This window comes from Poecile atricapillus, chromosome 7, assembly GCF_030490865.1.
Source record: "Poecile atricapillus isolate bPoeAtr1 chromosome 7, bPoeAtr1.hap1, whole genome shotgun sequence".
Taxonomy (NCBI): domain Eukaryota; kingdom Metazoa; phylum Chordata; class Aves; order Passeriformes; family Paridae; genus Poecile; species Poecile atricapillus.
In genome coordinates this window covers 12,563,049-12,590,616 of record NC_081255.1, presented here as the reverse complement: position 1 = coordinate 12,590,616, position 27,568 = coordinate 12,563,049, and the positions used below count along the sequence as shown (strand labels likewise).

The following is a 27,568-nucleotide window of genomic DNA, read 5'->3' as shown; positions in this document are numbered from 1 at the left end:
GAAGTGCTTTGGGTTTTGAACATGGTTTTACTGGTAGTTTACTAAGATAATCACTTCTGAAATGTTAAGAAAAAAGGCAGAGACCAAATTCCTTGCCCTAAAGGAAATTGCTGTCTTGTGGAGAGGCAGACAGGATGGTACAGCCATGAATAACAAGCAGCTTTACAAGGCAGTCTCATATCTATACAGTTATTTAAAAAAACCAACTTCTTCTCAATAAATTAATTCTGTGGATTATTAATTTCATATTGCCTTTGAGAGGCTTTGTAGTAGACATTTCTTTTTCAATCAAGCACAAGACTAAAGAACAATAGTAAAAGGTTTTGTTGGCTTGGTTAACACTTATATGAACATCCTCAGAAATGTAAAAAGGCTATGTCTTGCAGCACTTTTTATTCCATTAAACATTACAGGGCCAGGTTGTCAACAGCTGAGGTTTTTGAAATTTCCTTTTTATTAAGTGGTACATTATTGGCATTAGGACCAGTTTTCTGTAGAGATGCCTAAGAGATACAGATATGTGCTAAATGCACCTAGATACTTAGGTACAATAATTGCTCCCAGTTATTTATGTAGAATTGGATGCTTAGCTAGTTCTGACAGCCCTGCTGAATGCCTACCAGCATTGTTAGACACTTCAATGTCTTCTAAACCTGGCTTGCTCTTAGGCTGTGAGGTGTCATTAATTTCAGCTACGTGTTTCATCTGTTCTTTTGGGCACAAACTTAAGTGCTTAGATGGAAAGGGTATCTGTGTTTTTCATTTCAATCTTGATATCGTTCTTGTTAAATATTTGCCTCTGTCCTGTGCGTCAAGTGGTAACATCTTTACATTTTACTCTTTGCAGAGTAACATCTAGCTCTGACTATCAGCAAATGGAATTCTGCAGTATGCTAAATAATGAACTAATTGATTTTAAAGGTGTCGGAGCTGTCTTTGCTTCATCACTTTTATGTGCAAGTTATGTGATTACAAAGTTCCTATCAGCAGCAAAAATAGCTCATTTTATAGTAGCATAAATGAGAGAAAAACTGGATAATCTGGCTTGCTACAAGTCTGCAAGTTATTCCTGCCAAGTACTTCAGAAGTTGAGCACAGTACCTGGCACAATCAGAAGAGCTAGAGGTGTGAGAATGATTCCTAAATCAGTGCAAAGTACCTGAACAGCTGATGAAAATCATTAAATAAAAAAAAACCACCTAAATGTGAGAGTTTTTCAAATGCACTTCATTTATTCAGCTAATTTAAAATGTTTCTGAACTGACATGAATTCTCTAAATATTTTATCAGAAGAAAGCTACAGGCTTTATCTGTGCCACTGTATAATGACTGAAAAACCTACTTATTAGGAATTAGGAAATATGAATTCTTGTTATCCATCAGATTAATTCATAAAACATAATTTCTGCAACAGATGGTTTGCTTTTGCTTCTCTGAATCTAAGATATTCAAGCAATGAAGCCCTGAATACAAAATGTTAATAGTTACCAAGGAAATCCATCATCTCTTCCTAGGATTCAAAATGGACATACCTCAGAATGATTCGTTCTGTTAGCATCATTCTTATTTCATTCTAATTTGTAAAATAATTATTTTCTATCTTCTGCGTATTCTGTCCCCTGTACCTCTGAAATACTGGTCTTTTATGTTCCCTGCATTTAAAGGGAGCTTTACCTAAAATTTTCTCACGCAGGTTCAAATTCTGTAGCCTAGGAGGTTACAGTCCCTAGGAAGGTCATATTTAAGACTGTAATTGAGATCTGCAGTGTGATCAAAAGTGTCTCTTTTAGTCTACTTGCAATTGTATTACAATAATTTATTTTTAGAATTTTATACCCTTACAGATTTTGTTTAAACTGAAAATGAAAGGAAAGCATTACTAAATGTCACTACTGCTGATATCTTTCATTGTGTCCTTGGCTTCCCCGGTCACTCTCTTTGCAGACAAAAACACCTTTTCAGTAAAAGAGGAGGTTTTGCTATGGAGATATGGCTGGGTTGACCTTATTTATGTTTTTAAGTCTCTCCTTTCAACTGTCTGCCAGAAAAAAACACTCACTTGGGCAAAGTTCATTTAGACCAGCTTTACAACAAAGTGCAAACCTGAAACAGAGGACAGGCAGAAAAATCTCTTCCCATGAAGTCAATAGGAATCCATCTCCCTAAGATCTTTTTTATTCTTGGCACCAGTGATTTTTCTCAACTGATTTATTGGAAGGGACTGGTTTAACTAATTTGTCTTGCATAGGTATCTTTCCCATTCTGTCCTCTCCCCTAGTACAAAACAATCTTCCCTTTAGAGGTTATTTCATAGCCAGCTCTGTCCTAAAGCTATTATCATTAATTTGCACTTTAGGAGTTCCTTTTACTTGTAAAAAACTATGAGATTCATTCCTGATTTATGGGTTACAGTGTGACAGCCATCATATGTAAAGAAGATTGTTTATACTTACCACAGACACCTTTGAATAAGAGGGAAATTTCAACCATATCCTCACTCCATGTGCTTTACAAAACTGTATTCAGTATCACAGAAGAACATGGCAATCTGTATTTTCCACTGTTCTCTAGGATGTCTAATAGAATTTTATCCTTATTCTGGAAAATTCAGTATTCACATACCAAAATACAGAAGGTTTATAATTCTCCATTAAATTCCATGGGTTTTAGGAATCATTTCCATGGAAATACACTTTTAATACTTATACATAATTTTCCTGCACCTGATAATTAAAAAAATTATCCTCAGATTACTGTGAACCCCATTAAACATATTTCAAAATTATGTGTTTCATGAAAAATTGAAGAAAAGCAAAATATTTTCAATGTTTTTAGAAAAAACAAAAAGTATGAAGATTAGACTGTACCTACCTAAACTAAACAGCACCAGGAATTTGAGACAGACAAATTCTCGTAGGTCAAACTGCAGCGAACGAAGCTTTGCTACCAGTTCTTGTGCATGGCTCATAAGATTATTGAGGGTGGCTCCAGCTTGGGATACTATTACAGAATAATCCACCTGTAAAAGAGAATTGTATTCCTGTCTGGTTGTCATGCCCACACTTTAGGATGTCTTAAGCAATAATATTCAACCAGGATACTCCTTGATATAGAAATCACTCTTAATTTAATGGTATTATCAAGTCAAGATGATTTTATATATAAACCAATTTTAACCCAATGGTATATATTGGAAATAACATTAAACCATACATCTTAATGGTACATGACATCACTGTGAGTGCTGGTTTGTCTGTATTAGCTTTTTTTGAAGCTTTAAATATGAGAGCTGCTTATAACACTGGTAGTTGTCCACATCTAAATTTGTTTTGTTCATTTGGTGTCTCCTGTTCTCACTGTAATCATATGATCCTGCGAAGAATGACTGACGCAGTGAGCTTTGTGCCTACCCTGGCTGTATTGCTTCAGAGGGACACAACAATATTAGTGGGAAACAGTCCTGTGTCCAGAACTTGGCCAGAAACATCTATTCAGGCCCAGAAATGTCGGTGTATTCCCACAGGAAACAGAGGTATTGTGTGGGTGGTTGCTGCTCTCCTCAGCTACACAAAACCCCTGTATTTGTTGGAGTTGATTGGAACTCACTTGTTCTGACAAATGCTGTCCTGCAGGGGAAGGAGGGTGGCAGGTGTGCGGCAGCCCAGGTGCCCTTGCATTGTCCCCAGCAGTGACTGCAGTGCACAGAGCTCCTTCCCTGGGCTAGGGGGACAAGTGGTGCTGCTCTGGGCTCTGCTGCCCTGGTTATGCTGCCTCTGGTTCTCAGGGCAGGCTGACCTGCCTGGAGCTTTCCTTGTATACAGAGATCCAACAGAAAGCTTGACTTAATACACTTATTAAAAAAGAGAATATTCACAAGCACAGGATGCTTCAAGTCAGTCATTGCTGACTCATCCTCGGGTGATTCTTGAATCTTGGGCAACCTCCCCGAGCCCAGCATGCTGAAACTGTTCTGGCTGATGCCACTCCTGTTGTGAGGATGTTTCCATGCAGGAGACTGCCCTGGCCCCTGCCACTCTGAAGGTGTCACTTTGTCACAGGATAGTGACCAGTGGGGAAGGGTACAGCCTGTGGGAATGCTGTGATGGGAAGGTGAAGGGAGGGGTGGGCAGGCTCCAGGGCAGGGCAATGGTTTGGTGTGGAGCAGGGTGTAACTGCTGTATCAGAACTGGGGTGACCTGAGCAGCAGCTTCAGCTTCAATGCTCAGCCCACTTTTCATCAGAGTGCTCAATGTCCCCTTCAAGTGCCAATGTCCCATGGAAATGGCCTAGTGAGTGTGCTGCTTGCTCCCCAGAGAACTGGCTGAGACCTAAAGGTTTCCTATAAAAAGTGGTTAAAGAATGGAGAGGTGTCACCACAGGAAACAAACCAATACTGCAAAATCTTGTTTTTTCACTCTCTGATCCCTGAAAATCTGTTTATTTAAAAAAAATGTTAAGGAACATGTAGTTTAATATTTTTTTAAAAAATATTTTATTTTAAAACTATTGAATTGATTTTGCTCAAGTATAAACAGCAGTAAAAAAAAATACTTTTAACCTCTCAAGATTACAGTAAGGAAAGACAGAAAGATGACTAAAAGAAACTAAAATTAACTTTTCATGGTAATGACCTTAATATAATCATTAAGTTTTTAATAAGTGATTTCATTTATATGTAGTCCTAGCTTCATATCAACTGACTGGAGGCAACTGCACAGGAAAAATGAGGTTACGCTTTTTGAATGGAGGTTAAGAATAACAACACTTTGCAGTGTTGGAGCATGGATTATGGATTATGCTGAAGTATCCTGTGAGGTAGGTTTTACTTCTCTTTTACACCTGGGGAAACTTGAAGTAGTGACATTAAATTGCTTACTCAGAGCCAAAGAAATCTGTGGCTAAACTACAATCTGATCTTTGGAAACCCCGGCCTATCCATCTTTCAAAAACTACTTTCTAGTTCCCCTCTTATTTATTACTCTTTCTATAGATGCATTTATGTGTATTTCTTTATGCATATATACTTATATAAATAAAAAGAAAAAATAAAGTAACATACCTCAAATAGTTTTTACTCAAAGATCAATTTAATTTCTACTTAATTTCCCTTTTGTAATTGTTAAGGGGGAGGGGGGGGAAGCTCAAAATCCCTTACTGAGCTTCCAGTTTGTGGGGAAAATATGCTACTCACTTCATAATAAGAAGTTAAGATGTCTGAATGTCAAGAATATCAGTGGCCTTTGTGCAGCAATTATGCCATAATGGAAAAACCCAGTAGATGCCTGGATCTCCCAGCATCCCTCTACTGGAGAGCTCTCAGGCAACCTGCTCCTCTTTCAGGTGCATTTAATATTTGCAGCACCAGCAAATTTGTCTGGGAGGCAAGTCCTCATCTGCCACTCACCAGGAACAGGCTGTATTAAATTTTTATATTTATTGACATTTCATTACCATAATTGACTGCAGTTGGTTCTCTAGTAGAAGGCACAGGGCTGCCTCCTAAGCAGGAGAATTGGTCCCTTGAGTAGGATTTGCAATTAAAAACAACGCAGAATGGATTTTTTTTTTTAATTGTGTAAATATGATGAGTTGAATTTTCAGCTTTAACTAGAGAATAGTAGGTGTGCAGAAGGCTTTTTTCAAGAGTGAGCAAAATTATGAGTCAGTGGAAAGACGACCCCCAAAGGTGTCAATCAGTTTATACAAAAGCAACTGTGCATGAAAAAGCCTCAGTTAATGTCTATTCTGAAAAAGTGGTCACATTAAAGACTACACTGCTCTTCCTGCTTGGTCCTTTATGCAGAAATTGATGCTAAAATGTGTATTAATTCTTTTACCTTCCAATTCATGATTAAAAGCACTTTTAAAAGAGAAAGATTAAACCAGCATGGATTTTGTGCGGAATGCTTAATTACATAGTCTTAGCATTTACTTTATATTGTACATTTTATTTAATATTGTATATTGATGCAAATGTTCTTGCATCCCAATTAATACAACTACATTTCACATTGATTTTGATGTTGAGGATGTTGTCTAGCATTTTTGAAAACAGCAGCTTTGTCAAAACTTCCACATAACCTAATCTGGAAGTAAAACAATGGGCTGAAGTTATGGCTTCACAAACAGAAGTGTGAATTCCTCCTGTACCCTGGGCTAAATAAATGCTGTGGCTGAAGGCCAAAAATAAAGGGAGCACTGGTGGTTTTTTGTTTTACAAATGTGTTTCATGGTAATTAAAGATTTTTGAAGACAAGTTTCTGGTTTTACTGGGCTCAGATAGTAACTTTTCTGGTGGAATCAGGCGGTGGCTTCTGGTATTAACTCTTCTGTATGCTTACAAAACAGTGTAACACTTAATGGTGGAATTAAGTTTCTTTTTCTTCTAAAATTAAGGAGTGTTTGATTTCTAGAATATGACTGTGGTATCATGGGGAAATATTGTGTGGAACTGCACCATCCCTTTCAATGCTTCAGCAAGCTTGAAATAGTCTTCAGAATATGATTAGAGTGATTTTACTTGTTGATGGCATTGTCAGGTACTGACTATCCCTGTATGCCATTCCTTTCAGCCAGACAGGACCTGAACAAGCAAGGAATGGATTTAGTAAATTAGACTACTGTGAGTTTGGGGTCTGAAGGCAGAGGCAGTGGGTGCCCAGGTGCAGCAAAGGGAGCATACTGCTCCTCCTGCTCTACAGGGTGCAATCCTGGCCGGCACCTCTGGCTGCTGGGGGCTGCTCCTCCAGTGCCCTCTCCTCAGCTACAAACAGCACTGAACGCCTGGGCTGGCCCACACTGACCTACCCTGGGTCTCTGAGCCCTGACCCTGCTCAAGTAGATGCTCAGTGGGTGGATGAGTCTCATCTCAGAAGCATGCATTCAGTATATAGCAAAGAAGCTCATTTACTATTGCAATCTTTCCACTGTTTCCTAGATACAGATTTCAGTGGAAACTGCAGTGGTTATTAATGGTTATTATAATTTTGAGCTTTTCATATAATTATTCCATTAAAAAACATAATTAATTTCTGTTACATTTCTGAGCAAATGAACATGGAAAACATTTTGAGGAGGTGCCTACATACAATAGGAGGTTTCAGAATGGACAAAACCCACAGATATGCTTGTATCAGTTGGTTATCGGGTTTGGATATATTAATTAAAATTGTGTTGACTTATGCAGCATAAGATGCTTGTCATTTTAATGTGAGACACAATAATAGAAGATAATGAATTAAGTTGCCAGTGGCCCTTTCCCCTAGGATGATGTTATGGTGCTTGATAATTAACTATAATATGCAAATAGTAACACTCCAAAGTACTGCAGAGTACAATAGAACCCATTTCTTTACCAAAGTATTATAATATACTTTTGTGAGGTTTTTTATATCAGGATAAGATGATATGAAATCACTGCTGAGTTTGATATACAGTAAAGTTCATCAGAAGGCAAAGAATCACTGGAAAAAAAATTGTGAATGTCTGGGTAACATCTCACAAGGCTGTGCTAACTCAACTGCTTCCTCAGGAGCTTTGAATGAAGTAAATTCATTCCCCCCTAAGACCCTCTTATTGTACACAAATTTTTGCTCTACTCTTTTAAATCCTTAAATTAAAATAATTTATTAATTATATAATTTATTTAGTTTTAAATTAAAACAAATTAATCCTTAATTTAAATCTTAAATAAAGACTGGATGTGCTCACCTTGGATCCCATCACTATCACTACTCCAACAAGCAGTTGGGACAGACTCACGTGCTTTCTTCAAATTGAGTTTCTGAACAGCTTGTCTTTCATTCTGGGCAAGCTTAAAATCAGCTATGGGATTTTACATGAGTTTATGCTGACAGATAAGTTCACTAGCATAGGACTGGTGTGGAGGACTATCAGGCTTGAAGAACTGCTGCCAGACTCCAGGCAAATAAGTTTTGTTTTCTTTATGGGAGCCATGTGTACAAAACACAAAAGAAATGTTTCCCATGAAGACAACAGAGTTAGCTGTTAGGTGTGGGAAATGGAAGAGTTCTGGCGTGGAAGGTTTCATGTTGGGTGCTGTCTCCATGAACTTTAACTGGAAATGGGATTTTAGACTTAAAAGCATAGTGCTGTGATGATTTCATGGCAACACAGCAAAGCACATGTGAATTGGGATCAGGTTGTTCACCAGTATGTCTGTAGCTAGTTCAAAGGCTCAAAATATGTAACAAATATTTGGACAAACCTGAATTCAGGGCACTTCATGGTTATAACTGAATTTTGATGTGTTTTACCCAGTTGAACTGAGCACATCTAGTTCATCCTCAAGGACCAGCCAGCATAATATCTTCATATCTTCATAAAGCATGAGGTCCTTTTAACAACTACCACAACTTTACTACTTTCCTTTAGGCAGAAACCAAAACCACTAGAGTAAGGAACTGCGCAAAGAAGCAAATATTATACTGTCCAGTGAAATAATGATTACTTGACCACATTTGTATCCACCTTGAATCAATTCCTGTGTTTATTTGCTGATGTAAGGGTTTCTAGATTTGGCCCTCAAATGCCAATACCCCTTTTGTGCCTACTTTGACTATGAAGCCTCACTGACTACAACACAAATCTAATGTGAAAAAGATACTTACTGATTTCCAGAAACATAATAAGTAATAGGTTTCCACTAGATATCCATGAGCTTTCTATACCTATGACTTGTGGATGTCCTTTGCAGTCACTCCTCTAACACACTTTTATACTCCAGTGATACTTCTGCAAGGGTGAACTTTCTTGACAATACCATCAAGAGCTCATGCTCTTTCTCTGGTGCAGTGCTTTAGAATACAAATCCAGGTGTAAACACGCAGTTTTGTGATGACTTCAACTAAATCAATAGTTTCAAGAATCGAAAAAAAAAATCTGTGATTTAGACACATTTTTGGATGGCCTTTTTAATTGGAAAGGCTTTGCCCAAGCTCAGCAGAGGGAATATTTGGCAACAATGAGTAGAGTGTAAGCATGAACAAAAGGAGCAGATTCACATGTTGTACATTGACTGTTGCAGGAAAATGCACAGGCAACAATATTCTGTGCAGAGTTTTAGCATCTACCTTATGTGTGCTGGCAGTGTATTGCTTGTGTAGAAGATACAAGAGGAAAGTGGTCAGGTTGGCGGAATTAAAATTCTATATTTAGGAATGGTCTGTTAAAATTACATGTCGCATGGCAAGCGTACAAAACTCAGCATGTGGAGAGCATATTGGCAATGATTTACAATTAACCACCACATTGCAAATCACTCCTTAGCTGTTTTCTATTATGAAATTTTGAGAGTTGTAAAATGCACTTGTGCTACTTTATTTCCTTTTGAAATGGTAATTGCTACTGCTGAGGGGCAGTACTTAGTGCAGAAAATGAAGTGTGTAGCACAGGGAGGAACTAGCTTCTGAGGAACTGCTGAGGAATTGTAATGATCTGAAAAAAGTGCTTTCTTGAAACACGTATTCACAAAAGAGCTTAATTTATGAAACCCCAAATAAATAACAAAATAAAATAAAACACAGTCTCTTTTTGTACAAGGGCCAAAGCTTACTAGTTTGTTGCTGACTGCACTTTTTCCCCATCGAAGTGGGAACAGTGGATTGACACAGAGTAATACCCATAAGCCAGTGGCTTGAGAGAAATGCAGATATGGAAATGTGATAGGAGTGCCCTAAAGTAATGGGTTTTGAGCCAGTGTGTTTGAAAATTATCAAGTGTTCTTCTAACTACTAGCCCATTTTAGATACTAAGTACAGAACTGACAGTGGTACTGCCCTGGGGACCTGGATAAATTTTGGCTTTTGTGTCTGAGGAACAGAGGCTGTGCAGTCTAAGTGGAGAGAGAGGTATGTTCTAATTAAGTGATGGTAAGTTCCCCCTTTGCAGCTTCCACCTTGATGGTGATTGTAAAAAGGACTGAGTAGCTTTATGGAGGGATATATTAAGGAAAGCGAGGAGTAAGGCTTCTCAGGTCTTAAATTTGCTAACTTGTGACAATAAGCTTGATCTCTCAGGTAATAAAGTTGGCAATCTAGCTCAGGTCCTCAGTTTAAAGTTATTATCTTTGAAAGCCAGATGATTGACTGTAATTTCGCTCATAGTGCTTTGTTGGTAGCAGAAATAAAAACATCTACAGCACTTTTCATCAGAAGTGTCAGAGTGCTTTCCACACTTTAATCAACTAATTTTTATGAAATGGTGGCATGGTTTTCCCCTGTCTCTTCTGTGGGAACTGAAAGGATCAGGACAGTAATCAGAAAGCATGCAGGAATGATGCACTAGCAAAGACTCATAATGCCCAGGTCTAGAAGTGTGGCTTCCCAGAATTATTTTACAGAGGATACAGACACAGTCGTAATTGTCCTATCATAAATACATTTGAACAGATGAGCGCAGCAGTCTGAGTCAATGATGGTCCATTCTGACACTTAGGAAAAGAGATATTGGATCAACTTGTCTATAAAAGTAACTCACTACTGAGCAGGGATGTGCAAAAGCTGTGCACAGCAGCTGAAGCCAGGAATGGCTCAGGATAGGTAATGTAGAAATACCATCCATGTCCATGTCCACTGCCATGGAATGATAATTTTAAAAAAGGGTTCAGCTGTAGTTGAAACTTGCAAGGGATGTTGAATTGCTAGTCTGTGATAAACCAGGCAAATGTGGGATTGCAGCTGCATTCAGATGGTGATTTTGTGGCAGCAAGCACAGACCAGGCTGAGTTTCTCAGTACCTTTGCTTCAGTCTTTCTAACAAGATCTCCTGGGCTCTGTGCATTGCACGAGGGCTCAGGGAGGAAGGAGGAGAGTGATGAGCACTGGGTGTAAGCCAGAAAAAAAAAAAGAGTTCATAGGAGAACTAAGTAAAAACTTTCTACCCATGGAGATAGTCAGGCAGTGGTACTGGCTGCACACAGATGTTTTGCAGTTTCCATCCTTGGATGTTCTCAAAGCCCAACTGGACAAAGCCCTGAGAAACCTGGTTTGAGCAGGGGATTGGACTGGTGAATCCTTAAAATTCCTTCCAGCCTGGATTATCCCGTGATTATAAGATGTATAGCTCTGGCAATTCTAGATATTTTAAAACTTCTGCTTAGTTAACTCAGCCTTGTCCATCTAAATAAAAGGATTTCTTCAAGGAATGATTTTTACTCATGAAAATAATTTGAAAAGATGCTAGTTTATAGTAAATGCTTTTGATGCAGAAATTGCATACAAGTCATGTAGTGGCACAGCACTGGCAGTGCTGCAACACCTAGACTTCCAGCAGCAGCATTTGTGTGAAATGTGTGCCATGCACAGCCCAGAGGGGGCAGGCACCTGCTCCTGGAAGCAGTCTGGCTTCTCACTGAGGATTCAATGGGGACAGAGCTGAGTGAAACTGGGACAAAACAGGGGCGTTATAGGGAGATTTCAGAAACAACAGCCAGATATTCTGTAATTCAGGTCTAGTGCCTCCCTGTTTCTCAAAGAGAATTTGTGATACATCCATGGGAGTATGTTCTGCAGCTGTTAGGAATTGTGAAATGGGAAAAAGGACTGACTGTAGAGTTCTTGTTGCTGTTGTAGTGATATTACTCCTGCTCTCAGCCTAAGTGCAAAGAGGCAAGTAAAGAAGGTGATGGGAGACTCTGGGGGTGCTTGCACCAACTTCAAAATGACAAATTTTGGCATGGGAAAGGGAAATTGAATTTAAAGGATGTATTAAAACTAGTTTACATGCATAATCAAAAATGAATGCAGTCATTTAAATGCTGGCAATATAGCCAGGTTTTAACCTAGTTGGAGACTGCCTGGAAATGCACAGCTTCCCAGGCCAGCTGCTGATTTGCAAGCAGCACATTTAATAAGCATCCTGCTACCTGTTGTCCAACAGTGAAGAAACGCTCTGCTTTGCCTTGAGATCATGTACAGCTGGGGTTTTTATTTTCAATAAAAGATAAAAGTGGTTAATGAGGTAAAAATTATTACTGTAGGAAAATGGGGACAATGGCTAGAATTTAAGGGTAGTTAGATGCCTCTAATGATTTCAGTGGGACTTAGGCACTCAGAACCTTTAAAACAGTGCTAATCACATAACAAAGGAGACACTAATTTAGCAGTTCTCTCAGGAACAGAAACCTGTCAATATACTTATAGCTTTATAAACAAGCATCCTGTGTGGTAAATGCAATAATTTCCAGTAAAATTGTCTGTCTTGCAGAGCATGAAATAGAAAGGGAATCAGTTGTTTTCTTAATGGCATCAATATAATTCAAGAGTAATGCAACTAAACTAACTTTTGCTAATATAATTAGGGAGTACAGTGATATCTGAGATAGGTTAGTGACTTTCCATGAAGTGCAGGTATTAGTTCCATAGCTAGAATTTGAGTTTTCCCAGTTCCTTTCTTGAACAGGTCAATCATTTCTCCCTTCTACTGTAGATATCTTAGAAAACAGAAAAATCAGAATCCTTCTGTTTCTTGCAAACATTTGTTTTTAGTGTTAAGAAATGGCTGCAGCTTTAAAATTATAGGTAGAGCTGTAAGCAGATTCCACAACATGCAGACACAAATGGTGTATCACAGGAAAAGGAGCTCTTTCCCATGTGTGTATAAATTGAGGCAGTTTGCAGCTATTTAAATGCCAAAGAGCCATCATTTGTTTTCACTTCAAGTCAGAAACATAATGTACAGGCACACTTTGCTTTTCTTTGATACTCTCACTCCTTTTTTTTTTTTTTTTTTTTCTGTTAAAAGCAGAATAACAATCTTAGGAATAAGTTTCTTGTTTTACTGTCAAGATTGTTGTGCTTTGGAAAGCATAGTGGAGACAAAACTTTCTATTTTGCGTTTTCTCACAGTTATCCTAGTATTTAGTACTATAGTATTTACTATAGCTCTTGCATTTTGGGAGATCTATGTATCTGACACATGAAAAAAATTACCCCTGGATAGCTGTGCAGAAACTGCAGGGTGCATACCCTGAGACAGTACCTGCTTTTATAGCCTATGGACAGAATCATTTTCCTGCGATTAGATGTCTCAGCTGCCGAGTTTCTCACACGTGTGCATATGTCTCTAAAAGCGAGGTATTTCTGAGGTAGTAATCAGCAGATTCTCTAGATTTCTGTCCCAGACAGTGTTTCTTTTCATTAAATCACAATTCTGAAAGGAAGAAAAACTATACTTGCTTAAACCTAAACCATCAGGTTTGGGAGTGCTGTTGTCAGAAACCGCTTTAGCCCCAAGGAAATACTTCCTGAGAAAAACTTCTCATCTGCTGTTTTTCAATTACTGAAGTATTTGAAAAGCAAAGTGTTTATGATTATGTTTGCTTTTTTAGGTTTATCTGTAATCAGCAGACTAGAAATAGAGTGCACAGGTTATTTTACCTACAGTACTTGCAGAGGATCTCTGAGAACATAGGAGTGCTTCTGACATAGTAAAACTCCTGGTATTTTGAAAGTTATTATAAAAACAAGACCCGACTGTTTCTCTGAGACCATATACTCACTTGTTGCCCAGTAACCAGAAGGATGGACCCTTCTTTCCCATGTACCACTTGCCGGTAAATGTGATCTAGAATTAAGAGTTCGCTCCAGCAGTTCTGAAGCAACTTCATTTGGTCATCAACCTGTAAAGGAAACACAAACATTGGTGACATCACTCAGGGAGTAAGTCTGACATCACACTGGGGAGGCAGTCCTCCTTCACACAGCTGGCTGACATCAAGAGAACAGAAATGCTGTCTAGAATTATTCATGCCCAAAATTGCTGTTTGCAGTTGAATAAACAGAACACTGCTGTGGCCTTTATACGTAAAATGTATAGAATATTTACTCCTGATTAGATTCTAGGAAAGCATAACTATGGCATAGTTATGCAAAGTAGTAATAATTGTATATTTATGGCAATGGAATTTTATTTTTACCCAAAACAAGAAGAGCAGGAAATAATGCTGATATGAACTTTCTCTTATTCTCCATCTTGGAACCTCAGCTTCTAGAATAATAAGGAATCTCCAGAAGGGTTATTTCTTCAACAGGACCAAGTCAGAGACAGGTCCCTTGCAAATGAAAATGTGAAGAGAGGTTAAAAAACTCTCTAAAAATGTCTGTGGTGCTATGAAAAGAGAACACTTCCTAATGAACTGAAGCTGAGCAACTTTGGGTGTTATTGGTAGGGCAAGAAAGGCAATTCACAAGTCAGTGGTGAACAGTGAAACACATCCCTGAGTGGATTTGGGAGCAGAAGGAACATACTGGGCACCCAGTACCAGAAACCTCCATTAAGATTTTCTGAAGTTATTTGGGACCTATGTCTTAGAGGACAATGAAATTTATCCCTAAACTGACTGTAAATGCAATTGAATTACATTCAGTCTTCGTCACTTAAAGACTGAAAAATAATTAGGATTTTCATGGAAATGGGAGGGAAAAAAAAATCACAAATTAGTGGAAGGTAGACTATGAAATTAAGTCATGGTAAGCATCAATATCCTCTGAACCAGTTCTTACTGAGCTTCCTTATTTCTTTTTAAAATCAATGTCTTTGCCCTGAAAGAGTTGTGAGGTGCATACATTAGCCTTGCTACAGTTCAGAGTGGTAATAGCACCTATGTAGTTGAAAGAACCTGCATAGATAGCAATTGCTGAACAGATTAAAATGGCTATAAATGCTATAAATCTCATTTCAATTACTTTAAAACTAGATTTTGTCATACACAGGAAACCACACTACAAGGAGTAATCCTGCATGAGCTGAATTAGATAATGCAGTAGATGTTTTCAAGTTTTATCAAATATTGATAAATATCAAATATTTGATAAAACCTAATGAATTTTAGGTCAGGCTTGTTTTCTAGTTGTGTAGCAGAGAAGGGAGTAACATTTATTGCTAATAGATTTTTGTAATATCACCTGTGAAAGTTACTTGCTATTGTCTCCCTCTTTCCAGTCACTTGCCACATAGCTCAGACTTTTAACATCTGAAACATTGAAATCTTTGCTTCTTCCTTTTGTCTTAACTTCCCTTCACCTTTCAAAGGCACAAGAGGCTGTGTGCAGCCACTCATGTTTTCCCACACAGACACAGAACAAGGCTGATTTGATATTAAAAATCTCTTCCCCTGCCCACAACACGTATTTGATACAAAACTATTTCAACCAAGTGATTTGTTGGCTCAAGAGAGGACAGTAAATCACCACATTGATACACTTGAGCCAGGTTTAAATTAATTCTTTGAAAAAGATATTTGAAATGCACAGATTCTGTTACTCATGCTTTTTACATGAAACTATTCTTTGATCATTTTCTCCTCTGAACTAAAAGGAGTTGAAAAAAATCACAAAAATCAAAGACATCACGCTACCATAATGATATAATCCAAATTACCATTTCACACAAAGCTGTGACAGCTTACATCCAAAGAAAACAAATTTTGCAAGAGTTTAAACCTTCAGCATCCATGTCATAACACCTAATATCTGAATAAGAGGTCAAGCACTGGCCTGTATAAATGTCTATACTGGCCTGTATAAATGACTATATATTTCCAGTGTAAGCCAGCTGTCTCAGCCACTGGCTTTTGAAAACAAACCACACTTTACAGGTCTGGCTTTCTGAAGATCCCAACAGGAGCTAGTCCACAATCAAAGCTTACCTCCCAAGCTTTTTCCTATCATTACTGAGCCTGTGCTGTGGGAACAGTGCAAGATGGCAAAATCAGAAAAAATTGTTTTGCACATAGTCTGTTCCTGTTATTTTACAATACTCACAAAACTGGCACAGCAAACATCTGCTAGTGGTTCAAAAATTCTACTCCTCTGTATTTACTGTAATTTAACCAGTGAAAGCCCATAAAATAGATAGCATAACCAGCTCTATACACATCCCAAACACTGTGTTGCCTGCAGAAAACTATTAGATCCAGCTGTTTTTGCCATTTTAAGAAAGTTGGTGGGGCAGCTGATGCCTCCCAGTTTGCACTAGGAAGAAAGAAACATAACTTTAATGAGGATTCTGTATTACTAAAACTTAGGACAAATGACCAGTTCCAACCTACTTCTGAAAGATATGTATATGAGGAAAAGCATTTAGATCACATGGAACAAAACCAGTAATGCATCACTTCTTATGTTAGAACAAGCTGGTAAAGTTTATGATGTGTGTAAGTGCAGCCAGACCACAAACCCCTTTGTGTCTCTGTAGTATGTCGATAAATAGGTTGCAGAACATGTTATCTGTCAAAATGAGAAAATCAGCCTCTGAACTAAACAATTATGTGCCTTAAACTGAATGCGCCTAAAACTGATCCTGAAGGCAAAGATACTCAAGTTTGGTTCTGAAGAGGAAGGTCTTCCACAGGAAAATTTGACTTCAGTCTTCTGTCTCCAAAGCCAGAGAAGGCTGCTTTGCCATTATCAGTGTAAGCAGGAGAAAAGGTAAAATTCTGTCACCAAGATATTTAATTCCCATCTGGGACTAGACATAATCAACAACATTTTCAATTGTGGTATACAATGAATTGAAACAAGCTCACAAGCTTTTACTGCTGGCTAAATTCTGAGGGTTTTTTCAGTTTGTGGGGATCTTTAAGTGAATTATCAATGTTTTAACACCAACAAGAAAAAAGCTCCTGTTGTCCTAACTACTACAAATGCTTATAAATTAAAGTTAAGCATTATGTGGCCAGCACCTGCCTGCTGCAAGAACATTCCCCAAATCTGAATCTGCTCCTGCCATAACAGAACACTGACACTGGATAGTGTAATCTGGGCAGCCTAAGCAAGTTGTCAAATGAGATGCCCATTTGATAGCTATTGAACCTCAAGCAAAAGTGTGAGTGAATACTGTGCCCAGATAGTTAAATTTAGGCCCTCTCTGGCCATTGGCATTCAGATGTGGGGACAGCATAACTGGAAATTGTTGCTGAAGAAATGGCTTTTAAAGAAAGATGTGGAAGAAGGTAACGAATGGTGTGTGTCTCAAAGGAAGTCGGAGATCATTTCCAGCAGGCAGGGTGGCATGAAAGAGGAATAATATTGCAAGTATGAAATGAGTAAAATATCACACATGTAAAACTGCTCTTAAGTGACAAGGGAAGCAAAGGGAGTGCTTAGGAGGCTGCTTTAAAGGAAGAGAGAAGGTGGTGGGAGAAGACAAAGGGGAGCTGCATATTGAATAAAACCTCAAAGGTGAGGATGATGAGATGCAGACTTAGAGGGTTTGTGTGACTGCAAATGATGCTGCTGGGGCAGAGGAGTAAGTACTATTTGTTAGAGAAGCAGAGAATGGTGGTTGACAACATACAGGTGTGGTATTGTTCATCTGCACAGTGAACTTGATTCTGTCAAGTGTCTGAATACAGGTTTGAAAACAGAATTCTCTGGTGGCATGTCTGAGATCCTACAACATCAGCTGCAATTATAAGGTGACTTTAAAAATTCTTTTTCTGAGTTTTCCACTAACAAGTATTGCAAAACAGGCATGCATGAGAATACACTTAGATGCATCTATTATTTTGCATAATTTATCTTGCCAATATAAAGCAAGCCACATAGGGTATTTCCAGGAGCAAAGGAAATGGATTCTCAATTTGAAGAGGAAAGGTCTAACCCTGAGCACTGTGGTGACACAGTATCTCATGGCAGAAGAAAAAGATAGGAATGGGAGTGATCTGCCTGCTAATCCCTGGCCTCCCCTCAGCTGGGCCCTGGCTTTTGATATGGGATTCAGTGGAAGTTTGTAAGCCTTGCTGAGGCCTCTATTGACACTGAAACACACAATCACACCCTATCAATTATATTTAAAGGGAGAACTTATCTCAGAAATGCTGCTTACTCATCTGAAAAACTATTTGTGCTGATGTTATAGATGAGGAAGGCTAGTGTGACACAAGAGTAGTATTGTTGTAGAGTGTATGCTTCCCACAGCACAGAATGTTAATCATTATAAACTTTTGTTTTCTCTGAAGAACAACACTGAAATTGTCAAACAGTAAAATGAAGAATAATGTGTATGCTTTGCTGAAATTCACCTTAATCTTATCAAAACCACACTGTGTCCTTCTTTTAGGAAAGTGTTTCACAATATTTCGCACTGTAACCAACAACTGCAGATTTATTGCAATTTTTCTTCTGAAGAGGTATTTTCAGCCTGACTCTTGATGAATTACCTGTTAAAAATTTCAGGGTCATGGGTTTTTTGTGTTGCTCTAAGTTAAATATTTTCCTTATAATTATTGCTGCAGATTCAGTTAAACAATGCGCTCACCTTTTACCCAGTTTACCTCCTTTTCTCTGAAGCTGGAGAATCCTTTTTCATTTCTGTTCATTTACATCAACTTGCCACTGTAGCTTTGGGCTTTTCTGCTACTAAAAATTTAAAAGGGTATCTAATGATTTTAAAAAAACACAATAATTGAAATTTATGTGATTAAACTCTGCTGGATTCAGCTGAATTATTTTTACTTATGCTTCTAAGAGGGAATGCAAATATGGAATAACATGAAGCATTCATCTCATAGTGCCACTTTTAAATTCTACGGCCATTGAATAGCCATTTCCTAGTGAATATGAAGTGATTAAACATCTGTCTGAACTGTTCAGCCTGAAGCACATGGGTTCAAGGAATGGTTGAACTTTCTTTCAAATGCAGTTAGGAGATCACTCACAAGTCATTGCAGACATATAGTTTGAGTTGTTACTCCATTTTCTTATGCTATAGTGGTGCAAATCACCCCAAATCAAAGTTTTATAAGACAAGTGCACTCCAGAGACTATTTTTTACTCCTGAATGCATGCATGGTTTCCATATCATTATATAGGTAGGGAAGGATTTGGACTCTCCAGATGGGTTGCTGCTAACAGTGGGAAACCTCCTGTGCAAGGTTGCTGTCAAAAAGCAGCATGTAACAGCCAATGTGGTTTTAGAAGTGAATGCACATAACTTTCAGAATCAGTGAATGCCCTAATAAAATGTGATTACTACCTATAACCTCAGTAATAAAATGCTACAAAGTTCAAGAAGAAATGATTTAATATTAACTATGATTGTTCCTGCTCTTTACTAGAAACCTGTGTGTTATAAAAATTTCTAGGTGAAGGCAGGTGAAACACTTTACAAATCTGTGTTTGGTTAAATGACTGTCCTGTTTTCAGCTAGCTGTACCATGAAGGGAATATAAATCTATCCAAGTTTGGTAGTGCTTTACATTTGTCTTGATTGAAAAATGAAAATAAATACAGAAATACTTCAGTGTGTGTCTTTTCCTGCTCCTTTACAGCCTGTACAGAGGCTGTTACACAAGTGCAGTTGGAATGTGCCCTTGTGTGTTTGTGTAACTCTTTCTTTAGTAACTTTTGAATCCACCAGTCAGAACCAGAATATTTCAACAGGAAGTTTTTCTATCCAAGGTATTAAGTTCCTATATGCTTTGTGTGAATCAGTGTCCACATAGAAGAAAGTAACTGCTGAATACCATGCTGAAAGAAAGGTTGATGTGCTCATCCTTTATTCAACAGCAGGGTACTGAGAAAGAGGAAGAGAGAAGGACTATAATGCTTAATTAACTCCCTGCTTATGGAACCATTAGTATTTGGAATATCAAACTACTTTGGAATTTTTTAAAGCACATAGGAAAAGTATTTATAGTATAAAGCGACATTTGAAAAATCCTACACTTTTCTGCTTTCCCAAACTGTGGAGGGGTGCATGTGTTCTGCCCATGCTCTGAAAGGCATGCAATGTTTCCTGCTTATGAAATGCAGTCAGCGAGAGTGATGGCTCTGCCACAGCTTCTCCACTCTCATGGCCCTGGCCAGCTCTGTGTGAGATCACTGGGAAAGAGGGCATCAAGCAGCACTGCCCAGCCATTTCCCAGTTTCAGTGCTGATCTTCCAGAGAGTCAAAATACTTTAACAAAGTATTTAACAAAGCCTTGAGCATCGGGTTACAGTCATTCTATTTTCCTGCAGGAATAGAACACAAGGTGCCCGAGTCTGGGGGCCTCAGATTGCTGAAGGAGTAGGGGCAGGCAGCAGATGGTGATCCTGCTAAAGAGTAAGATCTCTCTTATGGATCTTTGGACTCCATTTAGAAAGTATTCCCATCTATTAAGGAGAAGCTAAATGATCAATCTCATTTCTACAGGCATCAGATGAAAGGGCTGTTACAATAAACTTTCTGTGTATGTATTATATAGGGCATCAGATGCAACACATAGCACTCCTATTTCTTCTCCTTTTGCTCACATTTATCTCTGTGCAAACTGCATGAAAATGACTAGGTGTTTCACAGTCAGCATTATTTCTGATGAATTATAAATGTGTTTTTGTTAGGTTCTTTTTTTGGGTGGTTGTGGCTTGTGTTTTTTATTTTATTTAACTGAAAATAAGAGAAGTATTTCTTTTTAGTCCCAACTGAAATTTTTGCTTACAATGCAGTGTTTCTTGCTTCTCAAAGTGAATAGAAAGGAAAAGGGAAAATTAATTATTCTTGCCATAAGTTTCACAGAGTGAAGGAGGTACCTTCTTTAGCACTGGACCCACAGAATTTACCTTCAAAATCCTACTCCTATGAGTATTTCTACAGATGTTAGCACAGCCTAAACTTATGCATAGTTGGGTCTAGAATTTCAAAAGATTTAGATAAAGCTATGTAGTTTATGTAGCAATTTTGGTACTAGAGCTGTGTTGATTGCTTGAATTTCTCTGGAAATACACCATTTTTTTCTGATGTCAACAAACTAACTGCAAAATTGTGTTGGAGCATATCCTTAGCTCTTGTGTGACTATCAGTCCTTTGACTTGCAATAAAATCCGAATTAGTCCCACCTGATTAATTGTTAGCCTTGCGGGTCTGATCTGCTTTGTAGGCTGCACCATGATGTCCCTCAGGGAATCAGAAGACAAGAGTGAGTCCAGTAAACTTTATGGTAGTGCTGGTGAATTTATTCCTAATATATTCAATCAGCAGTTTCACTCTGTTGTACAGCAGCCTGTGATTAAAGCTTCCGTGGTCTTCTCCAGGTCACGTATATTTTAGCATTATCTGAAAGGATCTCCAATGTCTATATCATGTTCTATATCTCATTTTTAATTTTTATATATTTTCTTTCCTATTTGGTGATTAATTGGATAAATATTTGTTTCATTTTTCTTACATTACATATTGCTCCAGCTGAAACTTATTCTAAGAGTTTACAGGTAAACTCCAACATTAGCTCTCATTTGTAAAATTTCTTATATATCAGCAACATCAAATCTCAACAGAGATCAATACAATATATGAGGTAGATTATTAATATTAAAGACAAAATTCTAGTATGAACAAAATGTATTTTTGAAAAAATAAATACTCTATTAAAATTTGATCAAGTAGGCATCATATGGAAAATATTTTTAACTTCTGACAAAAAACGTGCTAATTTTAGAAAGCAATCTTTAATATGGCAACAGGCGAGCAGAGTAATTTCTCAACACACTTAAGGTCCTGTTCTTTCAAGTGCTGCATGCCCCAGAACATTGTTTTTTGCTAATGAATTTTAAAACAAGTGTTTTAAAACTAATGAGTTTTTAAGATCAGTTGAATCAGCTCTCATTTAAATTACACTACGTGGTTACTCTTCTGTTTAATAGGGTTAGTGTTTATTTCCAGTACAGCTGTTATGTGGGTGTGGAGTATGGGAAAAAGTCAAGTCATAAGTGAAGAATAATTTTACTCCCTTTTAACAGGTGATACATACAAATTTTTTTTTGGTTTGTGTACACAGTGGGGGACTGTATTCACAATTATGCCAGTAGGAATCCGCAAATTATCTTCTATAGTCATGACTAAAAATAATGTTACTTTAATGTTAGAGCACTGTAAGTGAGAGAAGAACAATTTTCCAGGTGAGTATTAGTGACAGTCAGGGTTGGACACTGACGAACCACACAAAGCATCCAGTACATTAAAAGTTTCATACCATTTGTATGAAAGTGATATTAGCATATCACTTTTTTTTTATTTTAAATGTTTATCTTTTAATTTATCTTTTAATTGCATGGCATGCAATATTTTTCAGGAATTAAAATATATTGGCTTATATTTCACTTTTCATAGTCCTCTTAAAACTTTTGACAAACATCCAACTATGGAAAGGCAAGTATTTCCATCTGCCCATACTTGAATCAGGGAAACATAAGGATGTAGAGTCTCCAGACTGAGGGCTGGACACAGAGTCACCTGTAATACACTTTGGCAGTAGAGGCTGGTGTTACTGTGGAACACTGCACTTGCCATACAAATGAATTCCACTGTGTTTTCCTCTGATTTGTAGTAGAACAGCTAGAAAAAGCCACAGCAAAAGCAGTAAGAAATCATGAGAAACAGTATCTTCAGTCAAGATGTGAAAGGAGATGGTATACTGATGAAGAAAAAATACAGAAATGTTGTCTTACATCCTGAGGGCTGCAGCAGTAACAGTAAGTCACTGGGGCAGAGATTAAATGAGAAAGAAGATCCAATGCTAACAGAGAAAATGAAAGAAAAATCAGCCTTATGAATGGGTGTTGTCATGTATTAAACCAGTATCCATCTGACTTGATAGAAAAAAATGCTTAAAAACACCACCAAAGGAAGCTGAAGTCATACAAGAAGGTTGTGGAGGTGTAGTGATGCATGATCCAACAAGGTACACAGGAATGATCTGAAACGTTTACTACTTCTCTTTTTATCTTAAAAGCATTGCAGGAGGCTCTCAGCATGCAGCTACTATCATCTAGCGAGATCCTTTCAACTAGGAACATCGTCTTCAAAAAAATTACCTCCTTTCCCAACAGAGCCAAGTGTGAAAGAGCAGACAGAGCCATGCTATTAAAAATCACAGGAAGTCCTGATTGAATAAATGTTTAAGGAACAGGCAAGTGTATATTAAAATGTTTTTTTTCCATTCATCCTTTCATTAGGCTTTGTTTCATTTATTCCTACTTCCTGTTTCCTGTAGTCTAATTTGGAAATCTCTGAAGTATCATTAAAGTAAGATTGTCATAACTCTGCTCTGGTCCCATATTGTAATTAGGTCTGCAATTAGGATTAATATTAATTTTTAAAAATATCTTTGACGATACTAGTTTTATTTGGGTTGTTTGGTATGTTGCTGAGAGGAACTTCTGCAGTACAGAACCCAGAATGAGTACAAACCTTATAGGCAAAGATTATATTAGCTGTGTGTTTAGGAAAAATGGAGAGAGTATGTACATCTAATTTATTGGGCTTTTCTTAGCTTGGTTCTGAATGGCAGTAGGGATGATGAACAACAAAATCTGGCTGATCTAATTACTTCCTGTTCACCCATGAGTGCACCACACATCACAACTGCAGGAGCTAAGTTTCAATCAGACTTCGTCAATAGTCAACAGCTTACAATAAAATAACAACATTTTCTTCAAAAAATCAATTTTTGCATTGCTTATGTGCAAGTATCTGGCAATTTACTATTAATCTAGGTCCAAAAACCAGTTACTTTGGTTTGTAATTATGTCTAACACAGATTTTACTTCTGAAGGTTTGACATGACTAAAAGATTACTGTAACACCCAAACGTAAGAAGTTTTGTTGCTTAGTCCCAGGTTTATCTTGGTTTTACCAAAGTAGAATGCATGATTCTGCCTCTAATAAGTTTTTCTGAGTTGTATTAGAACTTTTTAAAATATGGCTACTTAAATCTGTATCAGGGCAATTTTCCTGGCACATAGAATAGTTTGAATAATTTAAAAGTATAAAAGAATGTAAGATTATACAAATATTCAGCATTGTGTCACTGACAGGTAATGACTGAATTCTCTCTTTGGTTAATCTGCCTGAGGGTCTGTTTCTTTTTGACTATAAGGTCTTTAGGGAAGGGACTGACTATTACTGTCTTTAGGCAGTATCTGTTTATGTTACCATAAATCAAATAGCAGAAAATATTTTCCTGACTGCATGGAACATACATGGACATTTCTCTGCAAATAAAATTATCAGTCTTTCAATCTAAACTGCCAGCCTGCAAAACAAACCCAGAATGTCCAGTTAAATAATACAACAAGATATTATTAGTGAAACTCACTGTCTCCTTACATAAATATAACCATCAGCTTCACAGCACCACGAGAACATTTTGCTCAGTAATTTTTGCACTGCGGCATAATCATATAACCTGACATCCTATGTAACCATGAAATACCAATAGTTGTGGCATTATACAGTATCCTATATAACGGATAGTGCACAAGAAATTCTTACATTATGAATGTCTTCAAGACTGATTCTACAATTCATATGCAGGCAGAAATACAAAAATGACTGGGTTTCAACAAAAGGCTTCAAGGAGCCAGTCCTCACTTTTATTGCTTTGTATCTGTAAAGCCTTTGATAATGCACGCATTTTTAAAGTACACCCTAAGATAAGCCAACTTCTAAATTCAGTTTCTTGACACAGCTCCTTTTATATTTTCTCTTGCATGAGCACACACTCCACCATATGTATCAAATATAAGCATTTTGCAAATATATGACTATTTGATAAGTGGAGTTGAATGTGGGGGTATTTTTAGTTACTTTTAGCAAATGAAGAATGTACATAGTTTAGTTTGTACATTATGCATTCAAATTTCCTCTTCCTACAGTGCAGTGTGCATGTGAAGTTCTCTGAGATGTCTGAACTAGGTTCACTCTAAGTACTTATCCAGAATATGCAATTAAAATGTAATTAATTTCTAGATATCATCAATATTCTGTCATTGCATAAGGGGAATGGACTAGGTGACCCATGAAGACTATTCCTACCCTCATATCTATTATGATTACCTTATATTAGTACAATTGCTTTTTAAGGTCACTTATATGTCATGGTTCCCTTTACACAAATATTTGGTACATTTGGCCATTTATGTGTATTTTTTCCAGTTCTGTTTAGAATGGATTCAGTACAGGCAGAGCACCAAATGGAGGAAAAACATGATATTTTGTTGTAAATAATTCATAAAACAATGTTACAACCCTTATTCCCTGTGAGGCACCCAGATAATGAGCCACCCAAATGAAGCAGTTGAAAACATGCTCTTCCCCTGCCATGGGTGTGCCCCTGACAGACTCCTCAGGGTCACAAACCCATCAATCTCTTTTCACACATGAGCTAATCAATTCAAAGAGGGAAGTGCCAATGAGCTATTAGATCAATATGGTGAAGTATGGAGATTGATCTTATCCCAGAGTGACTACATTAACAGACTCGTCAGCGTGACCTCTGCCCTGCGGCGCACATTATACAGGATTGCAAGTCTGAGATCTGAATGAAGACCTCAGGTCATTGCTTTTAATAATCTGCTTTGCTGAAAGAATTAAAAGTAAATCTGTAAAGGGATGACTAACGAAAATATGAAGTGGTTTCTGCTCTTCTAGTCTTGGAATGCTTGCAGAAATCACACCAGCTTTTCACAGCAGCTGACAGCATCAACTGTCTCACACAGGCACCTGCTCAGCTGTGCCGGGCTATCGGCGTTTGAGAGAACAGTTTAATACAGCCACTGAGAGACAGTGTGCTCTCCTGCCACAGAAATTAATAAATTAATAAATTAATAAATTAATAAATAAAAAATACAAAATTATAAGAAGTACTAGCTGTGTCAAAATCACTGAAAGTCTTGGCTGAGCTGCCAGACTAAGAGCTGGACTGATGTCCTGGTGGTCTGAATTATTTAGCTGGTGTAAGTGGGATGGCAGGCGCTGCCACTGCTGTGGAAGGTGCTCAGAGTGCTGCCATGCACTGAGTGCTCCTTCACCAAGCAAAATTTCTCAATACTTGCATTAACTCAAGGTCCAGCCCTGGGAGTCAGTCTGCTTTCAGTTAGGCCAGAAGCCAGTGACTTTGGGGAGAATTGATCTGATCAGAGGAGCCTGGTTCACAGAATTTACAAACAATATGTGCATACATTCTATAATAGTCTGCTGTCCCTCAATCAATCTGTGCTGGTAAACGTCACCGTTTCTGCAGGAAGTCTGTACATGGAATGACCACATGTAATGCTATAAGCAACCATTTTGGGCATCTCATTTTAAAGACTCATTCTTTTCATATACCATTTCAGAGATGCTAAAGAAAACTACACTTTTTTGTCTCAGAGCATGATATTAATATTATTAATATTTTTAAACTCTGAATAATTTCATTGCAATGAAACATTTATGTATATAACACACTTTTAATACTCTATTTTTATTATACTGAACATTTTTATTGTTCATTTTATAATTGAATCAATGAATTAGGAAAAGGTTACTAAAAAAGGATGAATGCATTTTTAATGAAACTAAATGATATAACTTCTGTTAGTCACTAAGAATAATGGCAGATCTATCAGGTTTATACAGATAAGAGCTTTGTGAGTTTATCTGAAAGCATACATAATGGCCCTCATTTAACTGTAACCTAGGAAAACAGCCCTAGCAATCCTATTCAGGATCTTAATTCATTGTTTATGTATATGATCTCTCTTCCGTCTTGTGATCAGATCACCTGTCTAATGATGCAAATATGAATCTCTTTAGCAGACACATCTATTTCCAGTTGTAAAACACTTTCTGAAAACAATGCTCTTTCAAAGTCTAAATGGAAGAACCAAGCAATGCAATACCACTGGGAAATGTTTCTGAACTCAGGGTAACAGATAGGGAAACCCGGGAAAACTCTGTACATTAATAGTGAGAATGTGAACATTTCAGTGCTCGCATAGCTCAAAATCCTTAATTAGCCCACCAGCCTAAATTATAAACACTTTGCAGGTAGAAACTACTATGCTTAAAGATACCCTAGTAGAAAAACCTTATATTGTTATAGCACTGATTAAAATGTTAACACTGTACAAATGTAATACAGAAAACTGTAACAGCAGTTGCAAACTTGCTTCTGAGTTCTACGGAGATATTGTGATCTTTGCAACCCAGCCTTTAATTTTTGATTATTTTGGAAAGGATATAAAAATAGATAACAGAAGGTTATATTAGTACAGGTCATATTGGGGAAGAGGGACTTTATAATGACACCCTTAGAAATATATTTGCATGTTTTCAATTGGAGCTATGTTACCAGACTTCAAGAGAATTATTCTAATACTTTTTATACCTTTCAATAAAAGCTGAGAGTATGCAGAACAAGTGTGGTACACAAGATGTTGCAGTATTGCTCAAGAACTTGTTTGAATTCTGTAAGACCTCATAATTCTTAGTGGTGAGCCACAGTTAAATAAATCTCACCACCAAAATGGGATTATTATTTCCTACTACTAAATTGTGGTTTTTATGTCATGTCCGTTCCAAACAAACTGAGAAGCTATTCTATAATAGAAGTGTTTTAGATCTAGAAGGGGTTTTAGCCCCTGATATTATATTTGTGTCTTTCCACTTATAAAGCAAGGAACCTAATACACATCCAACAGTACAGGTCTCAGAAGCACTTTGATTCAGGAAGGTTCTGGTCCTGACTGCACTGTTAGGAAGCTGGTGCTTATATATTTTCAATAAAATGAGGGTGATTCTCCTG

The 27,568-nt window shown here is 37.5% G+C and overlaps 1 protein-coding gene across 7 annotated transcripts in view; it reads right to left on the bottom strand.

Moving 5' to 3' along the window:
• Window positions 1-27,568, bottom strand: part of NR5A2 (nuclear receptor subfamily 5 group A member 2) — a 91,305-nt gene that overhangs the window by 27,607 nt on the left and 36,130 nt on the right. For 6 of the 7 annotated variants that reach the window (XM_058842454.1, XM_058842456.1, XM_058842453.1 and 3 more), the window contains 2 exons: window positions 13,520-13,639; window positions 2,872-3,019 (listed from right to left, as the gene is read on the bottom strand). In XM_058842454.1, the coding sequence (XP_058698437.1) occupies window positions 2,872-3,019; window positions 13,520-13,639 (268 nt within the window). Of the gene's footprint in view, window positions 1-2,867; window positions 3,020-13,519; window positions 13,640-27,568 lie in introns of all 7 variants that reach the window. The other variant, XM_058842458.1, reaches the window with a different exon arrangement.